Source organism: Zonotrichia albicollis, chromosome 19 (assembly GCF_047830755.1).
Source record: "Zonotrichia albicollis isolate bZonAlb1 chromosome 19, bZonAlb1.hap1, whole genome shotgun sequence".
Taxonomy (NCBI): Eukaryota; Metazoa; Chordata; class Aves; order Passeriformes; family Passerellidae; genus Zonotrichia; species Zonotrichia albicollis.
Genome location: NC_133837.1, coordinates 12,716,281 through 12,732,889, shown reverse-complemented (window position 1 = coordinate 12,732,889; position 16,609 = coordinate 12,716,281). Strand labels below are relative to the sequence as shown.

General features: G+C 68.0%; 4 protein-coding genes across 5 annotated transcripts in view; 1 reads left to right on the top strand and 3 right to left on the bottom strand.

The window, feature by feature from the left end:
* Positions 1-276, bottom strand: part of ACTG1 (actin gamma 1) — a 2,705-nt gene extending 2,429 nt beyond the window's left edge. The window contains exon 1 of the mRNA XM_074555070.1: positions 118-276. The gene's annotated coding sequence lies outside the window, so the exon portion shown is untranslated. The remainder of the gene's footprint in view (positions 1-117) is intronic.
* Positions 277-3,782: 3,506 nt separating this feature from the next.
* On the top strand, positions 3,783-6,927 carry FSCN2 (fascin actin-bundling protein 2, retinal). Its single transcript, XM_074555069.1, has 5 exons — positions 3,783-4,716; positions 5,934-6,090; positions 6,177-6,298; positions 6,366-6,533; positions 6,619-6,927. Exons 1-5 carry the CDS (start codon positions 3,894-3,896, stop codon positions 6,822-6,824), a joined length of 1,476 nt encoding a protein of 491 aa, XP_074411170.1. The 5' UTR covers positions 3,783-3,893; the 3' UTR covers positions 6,825-6,927.
* A 303-nt stretch (positions 6,928-7,230) lies between these two features.
* FAAP100 (FA core complex associated protein 100) lies at positions 7,231-14,770 on the bottom strand. Of its 2 annotated transcripts, XM_074555067.1 has the most exons (10): positions 14,616-14,770; positions 13,729-13,902; positions 13,017-13,135; positions 11,857-12,836; positions 11,178-11,328; positions 9,499-10,253; positions 9,148-9,281; positions 8,453-8,569; positions 8,016-8,102; positions 7,231-7,931 (listed from the first exon to the last, which is right to left on the bottom strand). In XM_074555067.1, the coding sequence occupies exons 2-10, from the start codon at positions 13,891-13,893 to the stop codon at positions 7,794-7,796; spliced, it is 2,646 nt and encodes an 881-aa protein (XP_074411168.1). In that variant the 5' UTR covers positions 13,894-13,902; positions 14,616-14,770; the 3' UTR covers positions 7,231-7,793. The 2 variants fall into 2 exon arrangements, with proteins under 2 accessions (XP_074411168.1, XP_074411167.1); XM_074555066.1 differs by lacking the exon at positions 14,616-14,770 and having other exon boundaries at positions 13,729-14,166.
* A 430-nt stretch (positions 14,771-15,200) lies between these two features.
* Positions 15,201-16,582, bottom strand: LOC141731215 (uncharacterized). The gene is made up of 3 exons (XM_074555072.1): positions 15,847-16,582; positions 15,587-15,716; positions 15,201-15,482 (listed from the first exon to the last, which is right to left on the bottom strand). Exons 1-3 carry the CDS (start codon positions 16,445-16,447, stop codon positions 15,281-15,283), a joined length of 933 nt encoding a protein of 310 aa, XP_074411173.1. The 5' UTR covers positions 16,448-16,582; the 3' UTR covers positions 15,201-15,280.
* Between the last annotated feature and the right edge of the window lie 27 nt (positions 16,583-16,609).

Below are 16,609 nucleotides of genomic sequence, written 5' to 3'. Positions count from 1 at the left end.
CGGCCGCAGCCCGCGGCGGGGCCGAGCGGAACCGATCGTGGTAAAAATTGCCCACCCCGCCCCCCGGGGAATGCGAGAAAAGGGGCGGCGGGGGCGCGGTGCGGGGCTGTGCGGTACCTGCTGCGCGGGGGTCGCTTCTGTGGGCGCTGCGGTGACGGTGCCGCCTGGTCCGCTGCCGCCGGCTGAGTGAGACCGCACGGCTGCCAGCCCCGCGCTTTTATATCCGGGGGCCGAGAGCCCCGCCTCCTCGGCCGAGAACATCGCCATATATGGAGATCTTTCAGAAACAGGCGCTCTCATTGGCTGGCGCGGCCCAGGCCACGTGGGGCGGCTGCCGGGCTGGCCCCGCCCCTCGGCACCCCGGAACCTGCATGGGGCGGGGGGGTGCGAGGGGGGCGACCCCCGGTTCCAGCGGGACCCCCCCGATCCCGGCGGGACCCCCGGGCCGCGCCCCTCCCCGGGCAGCTCCGGAACCCTCCCGGCAGCGCCTCCGGGAGTGCCAGGCCCCCGCGGGCCTGCCCGGGCCTGGCCCCGCACCCCGAACTTGGGACCGCGCCCCCCACCCTGGGCAGCACCGGGCAGCACGTGCACCCCCCTCGGGGCACCGAGACCCCTCCACCCGCGGCACCTGCACTCCCCACGGGCACCGGGACCCCCCTCTCATGGCACCTGCACCCCCACCTGGCCCTGGCACCCCCCGTTACCCACCTGCACCCCCCCAGCCGGGGGTCTTACACACCCCACCCGTGACACTCACCCGGGACCCCCCAGCCATGGCCCCCACACACAGCACCGGGCTGGGGACCCCCGGTGCAGCCCTGCACCCCCAGGTGACACTGCGGGTCCCAGAGGTGACAGCTCTGCCCGGGGCACGGCACCCCCAGCCCCGGCTGTGCTGCCCCGCGCCCCCCGCACACCTGGGGTGACATCCCGGTAGCCCCAGGGACACCCCAGTGCAGCCACCCCAGCCCCAGCGCACCCCAGCCAGCCGGGGGGCTCCCCATGCCCGAGCCCCTTCCCCTCGGGGCCCTGTGCCCCCCCTGCCATGGCTGCACCTGTGCGGTGCCAGCCAGGTGAGTGCCCGGGGTCCTGGGTGGGCATGCCAGGAGCAGGCAGCCACGCCCCATGCCAGGTAGCCATGCCCTGTGTCAGGTGCCACAAAGCACATCAGGCAGCCTGGTGCCATCTCAGGTGGGCACACCCTGTGTCAGGTACCATCTCAGGTGGGGACACACTCTGTCAGGTAGCCTAGTGCCATCACAGGTGGGCACACACTGTGCCATGTACCATCGAAGGGGGGCACACACTCTGTCAGGCAGCCAGGTGCCATCTCAGGTGGGCACACCCTGTGCCAGGTAGCCACAGCTGTGCCAGGGGCCCGTGTGCCACCCCAGGTGCCCGTGTGCCACCAGGCAGCCATGCACCATGTCCCATTCAAGCAGCCCCACCCCGTGCCAGGCAGCCACACCCCGTGCCAAGCAGCCATGTCGCGTCAGGTAGCCAATGTCCCATGTCACATTAGCCATGGGCCATCCTGAGCAGCCGCCCATCGTGCCAGGTGCTGTGCCAGGTACCGTGCCAGGTACCCACACGCCGTTCCACAGGCCACCCACGCCAGCTCCTGGTGTCACTCAGGCCCACGGCACTGGTGGCCACCGCTGTCCCCACGTCCCACGGGATTCCCAGCCCTGCCCAACCCTCCCCAGCAGCTCCCGGTGCCACCGGGACGGGTGACACGGGCACTGTCGGGGTGCAGAGGCGACAGCGACCCGGGACGGCCTCGGGGGGTGCCGGGGGTCCTGGGGGGTCCCGTGTTCCCGAGCCGGGCCGTGGTGGGACACGGAGGGCGCGGGGGGGTCTGGCCTGGGGGGGCCGCGCAGGTGACCCCCGCATCCCCCGTGTCCCCGGGGACATCCCGGCCGCACCCCCCGCCCGGCCACGGCCGGGGCCGCCCCCAGCCGTGACTCAGGGAGGGCAGGGCCGGGCAGGGAGGGGCAGGGGCGGGAGGACCAGGAGGAAAAGGAGGAGGAAGAGGAGGAGGAAGAAGAGGAGGAGGAGGAGGAAGGCACCACCCCCGGCACGCCCCGCCGCCTGGTGTCCGTCTGTCTGTCCGTCCCTCCGTCCGTCCGTCCGTCCCCGCTGCCCGTGCGCAGGGGCGGAGTGAAGGGATGGTGATGGGATGGTGATGGGCGGGTCCCACCTCGCAGGTGCCCGATTCCCCTCCTGATCCCCCACCGGACCCCCCGAGCCCCTCCCTGGGTGGGCACCAGGAGGGGCTCCCCCCATCAGAGCCCCGACACCCTCTGACCCCCACCCCAAGACCCTGCCTGACCCCCCGGGGGTGTGGGGCACAGCTGAACCCCCCTCCCCCCTTCCCCTCTGGCAGCCCCCCACCATTATTGTGCGCTGGGGACCCCCTCTGGCAGCCCAGCACCCAGCACCCCCATTGTCCATCCTGGTGTTGGACGGAAATCGGGGGGTCACTCATCCGGAGGGGACACCCACACCGAGGGGTCGCCCACCCCAGCCCCCTGCGGGGTTGTCACAAGCACGTCCGGTCCCGGCAGCCCTCAGTGGGGAGGGGTCCGGCTGTCCCCAGGCCGGGGGGACACAGGGACACGCTGTGCCTGTGGGGCAGCGCCCAGGGCCCCCCCGAGGGGAACCTGACCCCGCCGGGGGTGGCGGGGGGGCCGGCATGTATAAATGCCGCTCCCGGCCGCGCTGCCGGGCAGGTGCCGGCGGGCACCCACCGAGAGCCCCGCGGCCCCCCCGGGCCCCCCGGGACCCTGACCCATTTATTCCCCCCTCGGCGGGCCCCGAAAGCCGAGCCGGCTCCGTTTCGGGGGTCAGTTACAGCGGGCGGGCGGGCGCGGCTCGGGTGTCGCGGCTCGGGGGGCCTCGGCACCCCCCGGCGCGGGCAGCGCCAGCCCAGCATGAAAAAGTCATGAGCAACCAAAGCTGGGGCTGTGTGCGGGAACAATAACCGGGCACCGGGCTGACACCGGAGCCGCAGGGCCCGGGGGACGGCGGCGGGAGCCGGAGCGGTACCGCCACGGCACGGCCGGACCCCGGCACGGGGGTCGGGACAATTCGGGGGGCCCGGCTGGTGACAGAGCCCGTCCCCATCTGTCCCCCAGTAGAGCGTGGGCGAGGACGGGGATCCCAGCAGGGCTGGGGTTGAAGTGGGGACTGTCCCCTCCTGTCCCCTACCCCGTTGTCCCCTCCTGTCCCCATCCCCTCCTGTCCCCCCCAAAGGGCCGGACCCTCTTCGGACCCTCATCTCTGCCATGAGCTCCGGGCGGGCTCAGCCCCGAAGGAGCCCACGCCCCTCGGGGGCGTCCGTGACCCCGATCCACAGCTGCAGGAGGGATTTGGGGCCACAGGACAGATGGAGGCCAAGGGCCCCAAAGCAGGATAAAAGGTTTACACTAATCAAAATGCCTGGCTAATTGGAAAAGGCGCTTAGGGGCTGGCCGGGAGGCGGCGCGGCTGGAGGTGACCCGCTGCTGAATCAGAGGGGCCGGTAACCTTAACCCGCCGGCATCGGAACGGATACGCCGGCCCGGATCGGGTTCCCACCCAAGTTTTCCACCCGCGGCTCCGCCACAGCACGACGGGGCCGCGGCGAGGGACGGTGGCGTGGCCGGGGGCTGCCGCGGTGCCCCCTCGCCCGGGCGCCCCCGGTGCCCATCGCAAGCCGGCCGCTCTCTAATCCCACCCGCGGGTGACCGAACGGGTCTCAGCCCCCTCGGGGCCCCGTCCCGCTCCGTGGGTCCCGGGCAGCGCAGCCGCCCCTGCCGCGGGCGCTCCGTCCGGCCCCGCCGCGACGCCCGGGCTCGGCAGCGCCGGGGAGCCCCCGCCGGCCCCCGGGGGCCGCCCCGCCTCGGCGGAAGATGCCAACGAATGGGATCCACCAGGTGCTGAAGATCCAGTTCGGGCTGATCAACTGCGAGAGCCGCTACCTGACGGCGGAGAGCTTCGGCTACAAGGTGAACGCCTCGGCGCCCAGCCTCAAGCGCAAGCAGATCTGGACGCTGGAGCAGGATGAAGCCGACAGCTCCATCGTCTTCCTCAAGAGCCACCTGGGCCGCTACCTGGGCGCCGACAAGGACGGCAAGGTGCGCTGCGAGGCGGAGCAGCCGGGCCGGGACGAAGGCTTCAGCATCATCACGCAGTCGGACGGGCGCTGGGCGCTGCAGTCGGCCCCGCACCGGCGCTTCTTCGGCGGCCGCGAGGACCGCCTGTCCTGCTTCGCCCCCAGCGTGACCGAGGGCGAGCTCTGGACCGTGCACCTGGCCATGCACCCCCAGGCCAACCTGCTGAGCGTCAGCCGCCGCCGCTACGCGCACCTGAGCGCCCACGAGGACGAGATCGCCACCGACAGCAACCTGCCGTGGGGCGTGGACGCGCTCATCACGCTCTGCTTCCAGGACAAGAAGTACAGCCTGCGCACGGCCGACGAGCGCTACCTGCGCTGCGATGGCACCCTGGTGCCCGAGCCCGGCGCCGGCACCGGCTACACCCTCGAGTTCAAGGCGGGCAAGCTGGCGTTCAAGGACTGCGATGGGAAGTACCTGGCGCCCACCGGACCCACCGGCACCCTCAAATCTGGCCGCAGCTCCAAGCCGGGCAAAGATGAACTCTTTGACCTGGAGGAGAGTCACCCCCAGGTGGTGTTCACGGCGGCCAATGGCAGATATGTCTCCATCCGGCAGGGTAAGAGCTCCCCACACCCGCTCCCTGCCCACCCAGGGACCCCACAGCTCTGTGGGAGCAGCCCTGGGACCCCCACCCTGGGGCAGACCCCATAGCAGCAACCCCATAGGGCTGTGCTTACCTGGGGGGATCCTACAGCCACATCCTGGGGACATGGGGAACCCCAGCCTGGCTGCTGGAGAGGGACACGGGGGTCCTGTGTGCCTGGGGGGCTGAGGTCAGTGAGGATGGAGTGGGAGCAGCTGGGGGGGAAGGCGTGGGTGTGTGTGTACACATGTGTGTGCATGTGCAGGGCTCTGTGGGTATGTGTGTGAACACGTGCAGGGGTGTAGGTGTGCACAGGTGTGTACGTGCACACACACACACACACACACACACAGGTGTGTCACACTTCGTGCAGCATCCACAGGGTCACATGTGTGCCTGTGCAGGCCACACACGATGCCCTGTGTGCACACACGTGTGTAGAGCCAGCAGATGTGACCACAGGTGAGCAGAACCCCTTGTCAGAGACCCAAGGGACCCCATTCGCCCCCAGGTGCCCCCCAGGGACGGTGCCACCCCTGTGCCAAGCAGCTTAGTGCTGGGTGACGAGGGGGACCAGCTATAAATAGGGGTTTGTGACCAGATGGACACGGCGGTGACAAGCTGATTAACCAGCCCAATTAGCACAATTGTTCGCAGGAGGATTTGGGGGCAGGGGAGGGTGCCCGTGGTGGTGATGGGTGGGGTGGGACAATGGCTGCAATGGGATTGGTCCTGCTGGCCAGAGCAGGATCGCTGCCAATGGCCACAGCAGGATCAGTGACCGTGGACAGAGTGGCTTTGGTGACAGGAGCCAGCAGAGTGGAACCGATACCCATGGCTGGAACAGGATGGGTGCCAATGGCTGGAATGGGACAGTGACAATGGGCTGGGCTGGAACTGGTCCTGATGTCCTGAGTGGGACTGGTGACAATGGCTCAGTGGGATCAGTGCCTGTGGCTGGGCTGGGATTGGTGACAGTGGTCACAGTGGGGTCACTGATGATGAATGGAGTAGGACCGGTGCCAACTAGTGCCAAAGTGGGATCGGTGACCATGGCCAGACTGAGGCTGCTGCCCAGGGCCAGGACAGGACCAGTGCCAGTCGCTGGACCTGGAGTGGCGCTGGTGGCTGGAGCGTGACCAGTGCCCATGTCCAGAGCAGGCCCAGCACCAACCTCCACTCTCCCCCAGGTGTGAATGTCTCAGCAAACCAGGACGAGGAGCTGAACCACGAGACCTTCCAGCTGCAGATCGACCGTGACACCAACAAGTGCAGCCTCCACACCAACACCGGCAGCTACTGGACCCTGGTGGCCCACGGGGGCATCCAGGCTGTGGCCACCGAAATGTGAGTGAGGCTGCAGTGTAGGGTGGAGGGATGATGTGAGGGGGTGACATAGGCACCCCTAATTCACGCCGTCCCTCTGCCACCAGCGCTGCCAACACCATGTTTGACATCGAGTGGCGCGGGCGGCGCGTGGCCCTGCGCGCCAGCAACGGCCGCTACGTGTGCACCAAGAGGAACGGGCAGCTGGCGGCCGTCAGCGACACCGTGGGTGAGTGCAGGGGGGCACGGGGGGGACCGGGGGTGCCCCGGGGTGCTGAGGGCTGCGTGCTGTGCAGGGGAGGACGAGGAGTTCACTCTGAAGCTGATCAACCGGCCCATGCTGGTGCTGCGGGGCGAGCACGGCTTCGTCTGCTACCACCGGGGCTCCAACCTGCTCGACTCCAACCGCTCCGTCTACGACGTCTTCCACATCACCTTCAGCGACGGCGCCTACCAGATCCAAGGTGGGTGGGCTGGGGGGGGCTATGGGGTGAGTGGGTGGCCCTGGGGGTCACTGACCTGCACTGACACCCCCGGGGCTCCCCGCAGGCCAGGGGGGCAAGTACTGGTACGTGGCGAGCAGCGGCTCGGTGTGCAGCGACGGGGACCTGTCCGAGGATTTCTTCTTCGAGTTCCGGGAGCGGGGCCGCGTGGCCATCAAAGGGAAGAACGGGCGGTACCTGCGCGGGGACCCCGCGGGGACCCTGCGCGCCGACAGCGAGTCCGTGCTGCGGGCCACGCTCTGGGAGTACTGAGCCACCCCCGGAGCCCCCCCCGCGGCCACCCCCGTGTCCCTGTCCCTGGCAATGCGGGGTGGTGGCAGCTGTGTCCCCCCCCCGCGACTCACGGCATTAAAGTCACCTGGATCATCACACCGAGGCACCAGCGCGTCCTCCTTCCCATGGAGATCCAGCCCTGCTTCCCTCCCAGGAGCGCACAGACCCCGTGGAAGGGGCTGATCCGGGGGGCAGGGGGATGCAGGGACCCCCGGGGTGCCACACGGGATGGGGGGGTCAGCAAAGCAAAGCCACAGCCGGCAGGAGCCCGAGGGGGCTGCTGGTCTGCCAGGCTGGGGGAGCAGGGGGTGGCAGTGGGAGACCCCCACCCCGAGAGCTGCCAGGACCCTCGGGAGGACGGAAAGGAACAGAGCCAGGCACGGGGTGAGCAACAGGATCGTTTTTATGGCAGACGACAGAGTTACAGACAGTGGAGAGGTGCGGGAGGGGCCGCGGCCGGACCACGCCGCACCAGCATGGAGATACGAGATCATTTATAGAAACAACGGGGGAGCGGAGACCCCCTCCCCTGCCCAGCAGAAAACGGGGCTCCCCCGGGCACAGCACCCTGTTTGTCCTGATCCTGAAGGCGGCTCGGGGGGGCTCAGCCCGCGGCCGGCCCGGCTCGGCTCGGCTCGGCACGGCCACTACACTACCACGGATCCACAAGACAGCGCGGCCCCGGGGGGCTGCCCCGGCCTGGCCGGGCTGGGGGGCGGCGGGGCAGGGCTGGGCCAGCCCAGGAGCCCCCGCTCCGCCACCGGAGCCCCGAGACGCCCCCGGTGCTGCCGACAACACGACCACGAAACACGCACAGACACACCCCCCGCCGGACCGGCCACCGGCCCCGGCCCTGCTCTGGTGGGCTGGGGTGAGGTGGGATGGGGGGCTCTCCCGCGGGCCCCCACCCCGGCCGGCGGGGTTTGGGGCGGGCTGGCCGCCCCCCGCTCACAGCAGGACCAGGCTGGGGTTCCGCAGCTGCCGGTAGATGTTCAGGAGCTTCTCGGTGGCCGTGGCAGAGCCCTCAGCCCCCTCCCCGCCCGGGCTGGGCTGGTCCCGGAGGGTCTGCGCCTCCTTCAGCAGCATCTGCGGGAGCGGGGCCGGGTGAGGGACGGGCTGGGGATGGGGTCCCCACGGGGAGGGAGGGAGGGAGGGGATCGGGGGGCTCACCTCGTGGTTGGCCTGGATCTGACGCAGGTACTGCATGCGGAGGTCGGGGGGGCCCGAGCCCTGCGCCGCCTGCTCCAGCACCAGCGCCTGTGCCAGGCAGGGAGGGAGGCAGGGAGGGGGCTGGGGCAGCTGGCAGCACCCAGCCCCAGGGACCCCCAAAACCCAGGGACCCCGGCCCCAGGGACCCCAATCCCAGGAACCCCCAGCTCCTGGGACTCCCAGCCTTGGGAGCCACAGCTCCAGCAGCCCCCAGCCCCTGGGAGCCCCATCCTTGGGAATTCCCAATCTCAGGGCAGCCCAAACCCCATATCTGGCACCCCCAGATGCTGGTGCTGGACTGTCACACCATGGCACCATAGAAACACCCCCCACTGCAGCCCAGGCTCCATCCCAGGGGGTTTGGGGTCACTTGGGGTGCCCCTGGCCCAGGGGGGTACCTGTATGCGCCGGATGACGGCGTGGTGTGTCCTGCACATGTGGGCCAGGGATGGGCTCTCCATCAGGATCTCCACAGCCTGGATGGGACCTGCAGGGCTCAGGTCATTCATGGCCACCTGGACAGCGAGAGCAGTGTCACTGCCAGGGGGCCAGAGCCCCTCCCCACAGGCACCAGGTTCCCCAGAAGGTTCCAGACACCCCCAAACCCTCCCATCCTCCCAGGAGCAGTTGTCCCCAGCCTGGTGCTACCAGGTGAGCCCTGGCAGAATGAACACTGTCACTCATCACCCTGGGGACATCTGAGCTCTCAGGTGCAAATCCACCTGTGCCAGGTACCTGGAGGCCCCTCAGGGGTCAGGCAGGAGAGCTGGGCAGAAATCCCCATTTTCCCTGTGCCTTTAGAGGGGAATTCTGCATGGGGTGGATTTACAACCCAAACCCAAATCCCAGTGCATTTTCTAGAACCAAAGAAATGGGAACATGTGGAGAGGGAGGGAAATAACCACAGCCTTTGGGAAGCCCAGGGTTGGGAGAATGGACTGGGAATGCTGCCTGTGCAGCCCAGAGGAGGGGACAGAATGGCATGGCCATGCCCCCACTCATCTCCCTGACCCCAGGAAGGAGCTGGCTTTGTGGGATGGAGCTTCCCTGCAGGCTGACCCATTCCTTGGCTCAGGGCTAACCCATTCCTTGCCTCTGTGACGAGCAGCTGGACGTGGGCACCGTCGGGTGCCGTGCCACACACCGATGCCACCTCCGTGCTCAGCGCCTCGGCCCCGGGGTTCTCAGCCAGCAGCCAGCGCAGGGTGGCACAGCAAAGTGGGACATCTGGGGACCAAAGCACAGAGCAGAGATGTGACACTGCTGACAGCGTGTGCCTGAGACAGGCCCTGAGGGGGCAGGGGTAACAGAGGACCCCCCCACATTGGGACACGCAGAGTTGTGCCACTGCCACGTGTGCCAAGGCTGTGCTGGGGGCAGTGGGGTCACACAGCCCTCTGTGCCCACGGGAGGGGCTGTGACAGTGCCACCCTGCCAGACCCACCTGTTTCCGAGGTTTTGAGAGCGCTTTTCAGCAGCTCCGAGGACACCCGGATGGACGCTGCCGAGGGGGGCAGGCTCTCCTCTGCCGGGCTTTTCCCCTCCTCGGGCTCAGTCTGTTCCCGGGACACTTTGAGGAAGGTCTCCACAGGGTCTGAGGGGGCAGGGGGGGCGCTGGGCCCGGGGGGGCTGCTCCCGAAACGGAGGCACTGGAGCATGTCAATGGTGCATTGGCTGAGGGGCAGGCAGATGCCTTCCCTGTCCGGGGACAGCAGGGGCGAGTCGTCGGGCAGGAAGTCATCCAGGTCCTCGGAGGAGTCGGAGCCACTGCCCAAAATATCCCTCAAACTGTAGTAGAGGGCACAGGAGATGGTCAGAGGCAGGTCCAGCTTGGTGTCGGCAGCGGGGCCGAGGGGCAGCGTCAGCTCCCGCTTGTTGCCAGGGAGCAGCTGGTCAATGGGGAAGGTGAAGGTGGTGGCCGAATCCATGGATTCCTCCTCTAAGGCACAGGGGCTGGCCAGGAGCTGGACACAGAGGGTCCAGCCCTCCTCCAGGCTGTACTCGCTGCAGTTCTCCAGCAAGCAGGAGATGGTGACGGTGTCCTGGAGCAGGAGGCAGCTCCAGTTGGCAGTGACGGTGCAGGCGATGGGCTTGTGGCCCTCCTGGCTGGAGAGCAGCGCCGCGCTCACGTTCATCACCTGGTTCAGGCTGGCCAGGGCTCGGTTCCTCTGGTCCACAGCTTTCTTCAGGAAGGACACTCTGCAAGGACAGTGTGACAGGGATGGAACAACGGGAGGGACACCGGGATGGCGCTGTGCTGCCAAGCTGAGCTGCTCCTGGCATGATCCCACCACAGAAAACCGCCAGCTTCTCTGCCATGGCAGCACAGATCCATGTTCCACATCAGAGCTGAGCCTGTGCAGTGGCTCTGGACAGCCAGACCTCAGGAATCCCCCTGTGGATGGAGGATGGAGGGGGGCTCACCCACAGCCCCTCCCCACACAGCCAGCCACGGAGGATGGAGGCATGTGCCTGCCCTGCCTGTCACTGCCGCCTTGGCACGCGTGGCAGGCGCCTGGCACCCTGCCTGTGCCACCTTCTGCTGCCATGGCTGCCGCTGCCAGCCCGCCCACGGCACCGGGGGTGGCTGTGCCATGGGAGGGGGCTGCCCTCAAACACTGGTTTTATATTATCGAGCCTGGGGGGGCTTCCCGGCCAGGAAAGGTAAATGCTGGAGTGGTTTTCCAAGAGAAAAGCTTGAGGAGAGATGGGGGTGTTCGGCCTGGAGAAAAAAAGGCTCCAGAGAGACATTAGGGCCCCTTGCAGTGCCTAAAGGGGCTCCAAGGGAGCTGGAGAGGTACTTTGGACAAGGGCCTGGAGTGAGGGATAATAGGAATGGCTTCCCACTGCCAGAGAGCAGGGTTAGATGGGATATTGGGAAGGAATTGTTCTCTCTGAGGGTGGGCAGACCCTGGCACAGGGTGCCCAGAGAAGCTGTGGCTGCCCCTGGATCCCTGGATATGTCCCAGGTGGATTGGATGGGGCTTGGAGCACCCTGGGATAGCAGAAGGTGTCCCTGCCCATGGGGGTGGAATGGGATGAGCTCTAAGGTGTCTCTTACCCAAACCATAATTAATTACTGGCAATGACCTGCACAACCCCCAGCTTTGGTGCCACCTTTACCTCTCTGAGGTGTCCCCAATCCCCGACAGCAGCTCCTTGATCCTCCGGCCGATCTCAGCTGGGGTCAGCTCCACGTCCGGCTCCTCGGGGCTGCACAGCCCACAGGACACGAGGCGGCCCTTGGCCGACAGGGCCAACAGCTCCGACTCCCCTGCAGGCACAGACGGGGGGTCAGGGGCCAGGAAGGGAGCAGGGCCTTCCTGGATGGCTGAGGTGGGGGGCACAGGGAGCAGCGTGGCACTGCCTCCCCAAGGCAGTGGGATGTGATGGAGACAGACATGGATCACCACAGCACAACCTGCTCACACACAGAGCCCTGAGAGGGGACACCACGCTGTGCCTGCCATCCCCAGCCAAGGCCAGCAGCACCCAGCTGTCACACAGGGGCTCTGCTGGTGGCACAGGCTCTGTGCACAGCCAGTCCAGAGGCACACTGAACACCTCATTTTGGAGGGAGCCTGATCCGAGCCTGGGGCTGTCCCACAGCTGTCAGGGCTGGCCACCTCCTGCAATGCCAAGCTGAGGCACTGGGAATGAGCAGGGACAAGCAGGAATCACAATGCACAGGAACAACTTACAAAACCAAGGCGAGCCAACAAGGATGAAAGATGGAGCCCCACCCACCCCACACAGAGCTGGATAGAGGAGAGGTGAGATCCCACCCTGCTGCCCCCAGTACCTTCCGAGGCCCGGGAGGACAAGGAAAGCGCCACCACGCTACAGATACTCAGGCTGGCCGGGGACAGCACGGGGGGCAGCACGCCGGCGCCGCTCTCCGTGTCCTCGGGGTCCGAGGAGTCGCCCGCCCAGTCCAGGTCCACGGCGGAGATGTCGGAGTGGGTGCTGTAGTACATGCGGGAGCCGCTGCCGCAGGCCGCACACAGGATGGGGCCCCGCAGGTAATACTCCCTGAGCTCGGGCACCGTGGCCTCCTCCCGCTGATCCGCCTTCACCGCCACCATCTTCCCGTAGTGGCCCACGGCCACCACGCAGTCACAGCCGGGCTCGCCCGCGGGCGCCTCGGTGTCGGTGTCGTCGTCGTTGTCGTCGTCGTCGTCATCGTGTCCACGCCGCCCGGTGCGCAGCGCCCCGATGAACACGATGGGCTCCTCCAGGTGGTGCAGGATCTTCACGGGCGGCGCCGGCGTGGACACGTCGCGGCAGCCGTCGGCGGCGGGCGAGGAGCTGAGGGCTTTGAGGGGCACGGAGCAGAGCTGCCCGTCCGGGAAGCCGCACAGGATCATGGGCGACTCCAGCATGGCCACGTCGATGCCGAAGAGGAGGCTGAAGAGGGGCTCCTCCAGCACGAAGCCCCCCGAGCACCAGAGCCCCTGGGTGCCGGGCGCGGCCGCGCAGCACAGCACGGGCAGGAAGCAGGAGGGCGGCGCATCCCCCGCACCGTCCCCGGGAGGGCTCCCGGGGCAGAACTCCACCTGGCTGACCTGCCGGTACGGGGGCCCGTCCTGCTCCGGGCGCGGCAGCTCGTGCAGCCGCATCCACCACTTGCCCTCGTCCTGGGCCAGCGTGATGACGAAGGTGCTGAGCAGGGTGAACATGCTCAGGCTGGCGTCGGGGAAGATGCAGGCGTCCGCTTCCACCGGGAAGACGCCGGAGGGGCCGTTGCTTTCTTGGCCGTCGCCGTCCGTCTGCTCCATTAACCTTTGGGAAAACAGGCAAGAGCTCAGAGCCAAGGCGAGGGGAGAAGCCAGCGTGTGCCTTGGCCGCCTCTTTGCCCGGCCCTGGGAAGTGAGCTCCTGCAGGAGAGCTTTTAGCACGGGCAGAGACGGATCCAGAGCCTGACAGGCAGGGCAGCCCTGGGATGGGGTCACCCCTGCTCACCTGCTCTGCTGCTCCAGAGACACGCAGTAGATCCCGCTGTGGGCACACAGGATGTAGAGCTGCCGGGGCTGGGGCAGCAGCTCCACGTGCCACACCTGGTCGGGGCAGCGGAACACAGCCTGGCAGGGGGGACACAACCAAATGTCACCTCCCACGGCACCCGCGGGGGCGGCAGGGACAAGGCGGCTCCCTGCAGAGGGGGATCCAAAGCGGTTTCCAGGGACACAGGGATCCCTGGGCAGCGCCCAGCTGGGTGTTCCCGGGCTGGGGGGTGGGAGAGGGGCTGAGGCAGCCTGTCATTCCCGCTCCCTGAGGGGAAGGAAAACAGGGAGCAGGGTACGTGCTCTACTTTGCCGAGCGGGAGCGCAGTGTGGGAGGCAGATCCCGCTCGTACAGCGGTGGATTTCTTAGAAATGGTAATCAGAACAAATTAACAAAGGCAGCAGCGTGTCAGTCAGGGCGCTGTGACAGCGGGGACAGCAGCCAGGCCTGGGGGAGAGGGGAGAGAAGCCCCTGTGCAGTCTGTGTGTCCCACAGGACTGGGAGAGGGGCCAGCTGGCAGCACCCCCAAACCCCAACAAACCCCAAAGAAAAGAGTGCTGCTTGTAGGGTTTGTTTGTTGGATGCTGACACAGGGAATCCAGGGATAGGGAAAGGGGTGTCCCCACGGGATGGGGGGCACAGTGAACCCCCACCCCACCAAGCCCCTCACCTTGAGCACTTTGCCCTCCTGGTCGTACACGTAGACGAACTCGGTGCCGTTGGAGAGGTAGATCTCGTTCTCGTGGCACAGCACCCGCGGCTTGCCCGCCACCAGCCCCCCCACCGGGCAGCAGAATCCGGCCAGGTAATCCACCCTGTGCCCCACCTGCGCCATGGTGCCGGCCTGGGGGCGTGGGGAGGGGGCATCAAGGGTGTGAGGGGCTGAGCCGGGACCCCCGAGCGGTGGGTAATGTGTGCTGACACAGCCCTGCAGACCCCTGTCCCCCACAGCCTCTTCTCCCCCCAATGAGACCCTCGGGCCCAGCCCCACAAGCAGCCCCCTCCCAAACATCAACGTCAGCCCCCCAGTCCCACCTCCACGGCCCCCAGACCCATCCAGATCACACTCCTTGTACCCCAGACTCATCCCCGACTACCCCACATCACAGTCCTTGTATCCCACACCCACCCCCGATTACCCCACATCACGGTCCTTGTACCCCAGACCCCCTAGACCCCCCTACATCACAGTCCTTGTACCCCAGACCCTCCAGACCCACCCCAGACCCCCCACATCACAGTCCTTATACCCCAGACCACCCCCGACCCCCCCACATCACAGTCCTTGTACCTCAGACGCCCCCCGACCCCCCAAGATCACAGTCCTTGTACCTCAGACGCCCCCCGACACACCCCCATCACATGCCTTGTACCCCATACCCTGTCCCACAGCCCCCCCATACTGAGACCCCCCCCAGCCCCTCCCCAAGCCCAGCTCCCCTGGCAGCCCCCCACCCCGGACCCATCCCCGCCCAGCCCGCAGCCCCCCACCCAAACCCCCGCCCCTCTCCCCCCCATCCCGCCCCCCCCAATCCCTCCCGGAGGGGCCGCGGGTACCGGGCGGGGGGCGCGGGCGGCTCCGCTTTACGGCTGCGCGGCGGCCGCCGCAATGGGCGGGGGGGAGTTTACGACAGGCCGTAAAGCGGCGCGGGGCGGGGAGGCGGTACCGGGGGTCGGTACCGGGAGGGGAGGGACCCCCGCCCCATGAGTGAGCCCCCCATCCCGGGCTCGGTACCGGGAGAGAAGGCATCTCCGCCCCATGAGTGATCCCCCCCATCCCGACACGGTGGGAGAAAAGAGCGAGGCGGTGCTGGCGACAGCGGCTTTATTGATAGAGAGAGAGAGAGGGGCCGGGTGCGACCCCCGAGGGGGGCAGAGACCCCCCCCGAGCTGACCCTGACCCACGGGGATGGACCTTCCCGCAAAAGTCTGGCTGAGCCCCCAGGCGATGACCCTGAGCCCCCCGGCTTGAGACCCCCGCCAAGTGATAACCCTGAGCCCCCCGGCTTCAGACCCCCAAGCGATGACCCTGAGCCCCCCAGCCTGAGCCTCCCCAAGTGATGTGTCTGCCCCCCGTTTTACTGAAACCCTCCCAAAGTGATGCCTCCCGTCTGAGCCCCCCCAGCCCTGCCCCTGTCCCCCCATCCTGGCTGGTCTGAGCCCCCCCAAACCCTGCCCCTGTCCCCCAGCCTGGCCGAGCCCCGGGCCCGGGCGGGGGTCTCTCACGGCGGGGTCCCGGGGGCCCTCCGGGGGTTTTGGGGGACCCCTCCCCGGCGCGGGGGCCCTGCAGCGCCCCGGGCCCGGCTCAGCTGCTCCACGGAGGCTTCGAGGTGGGCGAAGCGATCCGAGAGCCGGCCCAGCTGCTCCTTCAGGCCGCGGAAATCCCGGTACAGCTCATCCAGGGCTCCCGAGAGCGCCGGGATCCTGCGGGAGCGGCGCCGTGAGGGCAGGGACTCCCAGAAATCCAGCAAGGACGCCAGAAATCCCCGACGGACCCCAAATACCCCCCAGGGACCCCGGCCCCTCACCGGCCGTAGTCGGGCAGCACGGTCTGGTGGTCGGACATCAGCAGGTTCCTCAGCTGGGAGGTGATGGCGAATTTCCAGTTGTCCAGCACCAGCGTCAGGTTGGCGCAGCCCTTCGCCGGGGGTCTCTGGGCTGGAAGGGGCGGGCTGGCACCACGAGCAGCCCCCAGGAGCACCCAGCCCCTGAGCCCGGCCCCACAGCCCGGCCGTTCCCCGTGCCCAGCCCCGGTGCGAAGGGGTCCCGAGGGTGGGAAGGGAATTACCGTCAGCTCCATCGTCCCACGGCGCCGGCCGGCGGCCCGGCCTGGCCGCGCAGCCCAGAGCGGCGAGCAGCAGCAGGAGCAGCAGCCGGGCCATGTCCCCGTGTCCCCCGGGGCTGCTGTCCCTCCCCAGGGCAGGCGCCACCTCCCCGGCCCCGCTGCCGCGGCCGCTCGCCGGGCTGCGCTCCCCGCTCTGGCTCCCGCCGCTCCCGCTCCCCCTGCTCCAGCCTGGGGCTGGCACCGGGCCCGGCCGCACGCGGCTCCGGGGCTGATTGCAAACAGACCGCGGACACAGCCCGGACACACAGCCCCGGCGGAATGCGGAGCGGCCCGGCCCGGCGCGGCCGTGATGGAGTGCAGGTGGCACGGCCCCGGTTCCCGAGGGGAATGAGGAGCGTCCCGGCAGGTGACAAAGCACGGGAGGCTGTGTCCCCCTGTTCCAGCTGGGAACACGGAGCATCCTGGTCCCATCCTGGCACAGATGACACAGCAGAGGTGGCACCGTGCTGGGGCACAGTGTCCCCAAATTCCCATCGGGAACAGAGCCAGCCTCACCCAAGGTGACAGAGTGCAGGAGACAGTGATGGGACACAAGGTTCCCCATATTCCACTGGGAACACAGAACATCCCAGCCCCACCCGAGGTTACAGAGTGCAGAAGACAGAAGTTGGACACAGGGTTCCCCAAATTCCTAAGGACACAGAACATCCCAGCCCCATCCTCGCCCAGCATTCCCCCGTTCCCGTTGGGAGTGTGGAGCACCCCA

Coding starts and splice junctions, on each gene's coding strand:
- FSCN2 (XM_074555069.1), top strand. CDS start 3,894: ATGCCAACGAATGGGATCCACCAGGTGCTGAAGATCCAGTTCGGGCTG. Junction 6,091..6,176: donor CAGGCTGTGGCCACCGAAAT/GTGAGTGAGGCT, acceptor CTCTGCCACCAG/CGCTGCCAACACCATGTTTG. Junction 6,299..6,365: donor GGCCGTCAGCGACACCGTGG/GTGAGTGCAGGG, acceptor CGTGCTGTGCAG/GGGAGGACGAGGAGTTCACT.
- LOC141731215 (XM_074555072.1), bottom strand. CDS start 16,447: ATGGGGAACCTTGTGTCCCATCACTGTCTCCTGCACTCTGTCACCTTG. Junction 15,717..15,846: donor GTGGGACGATGGAGCTGACG/GTAATTCCCTTC, acceptor CGCCCCTTCCAG/CCCAGAGACCCCCGGCGAAG. Junction 15,483..15,586: donor GTGCTGCCCGACTACGGCCG/GTGAGGGGCCGG, acceptor CCGCTCCCGCAG/GATCCCGGCGCTCTCGGGAG.
- FAAP100 (XM_074555066.1), bottom strand. CDS start 14,145: ATGAGTCTGGGGTACAAGGAGTGTGATCTGGATGGGTCTGGGGGCCGT. Junction 13,136..13,728: donor AGGAGGGCAAAGTGCTCAAG/GTGAGGGGCTTG, acceptor CCCCCCTGCCAG/GCTGTGTTCCGCTGCCCCGA. Junction 7,932..8,015: donor AGATCCAGGCCAACCACGAG/GTGAGCCCCCCG, acceptor CCGCTCCCGCAG/ATGCTGCTGAAGGAGGCGCA.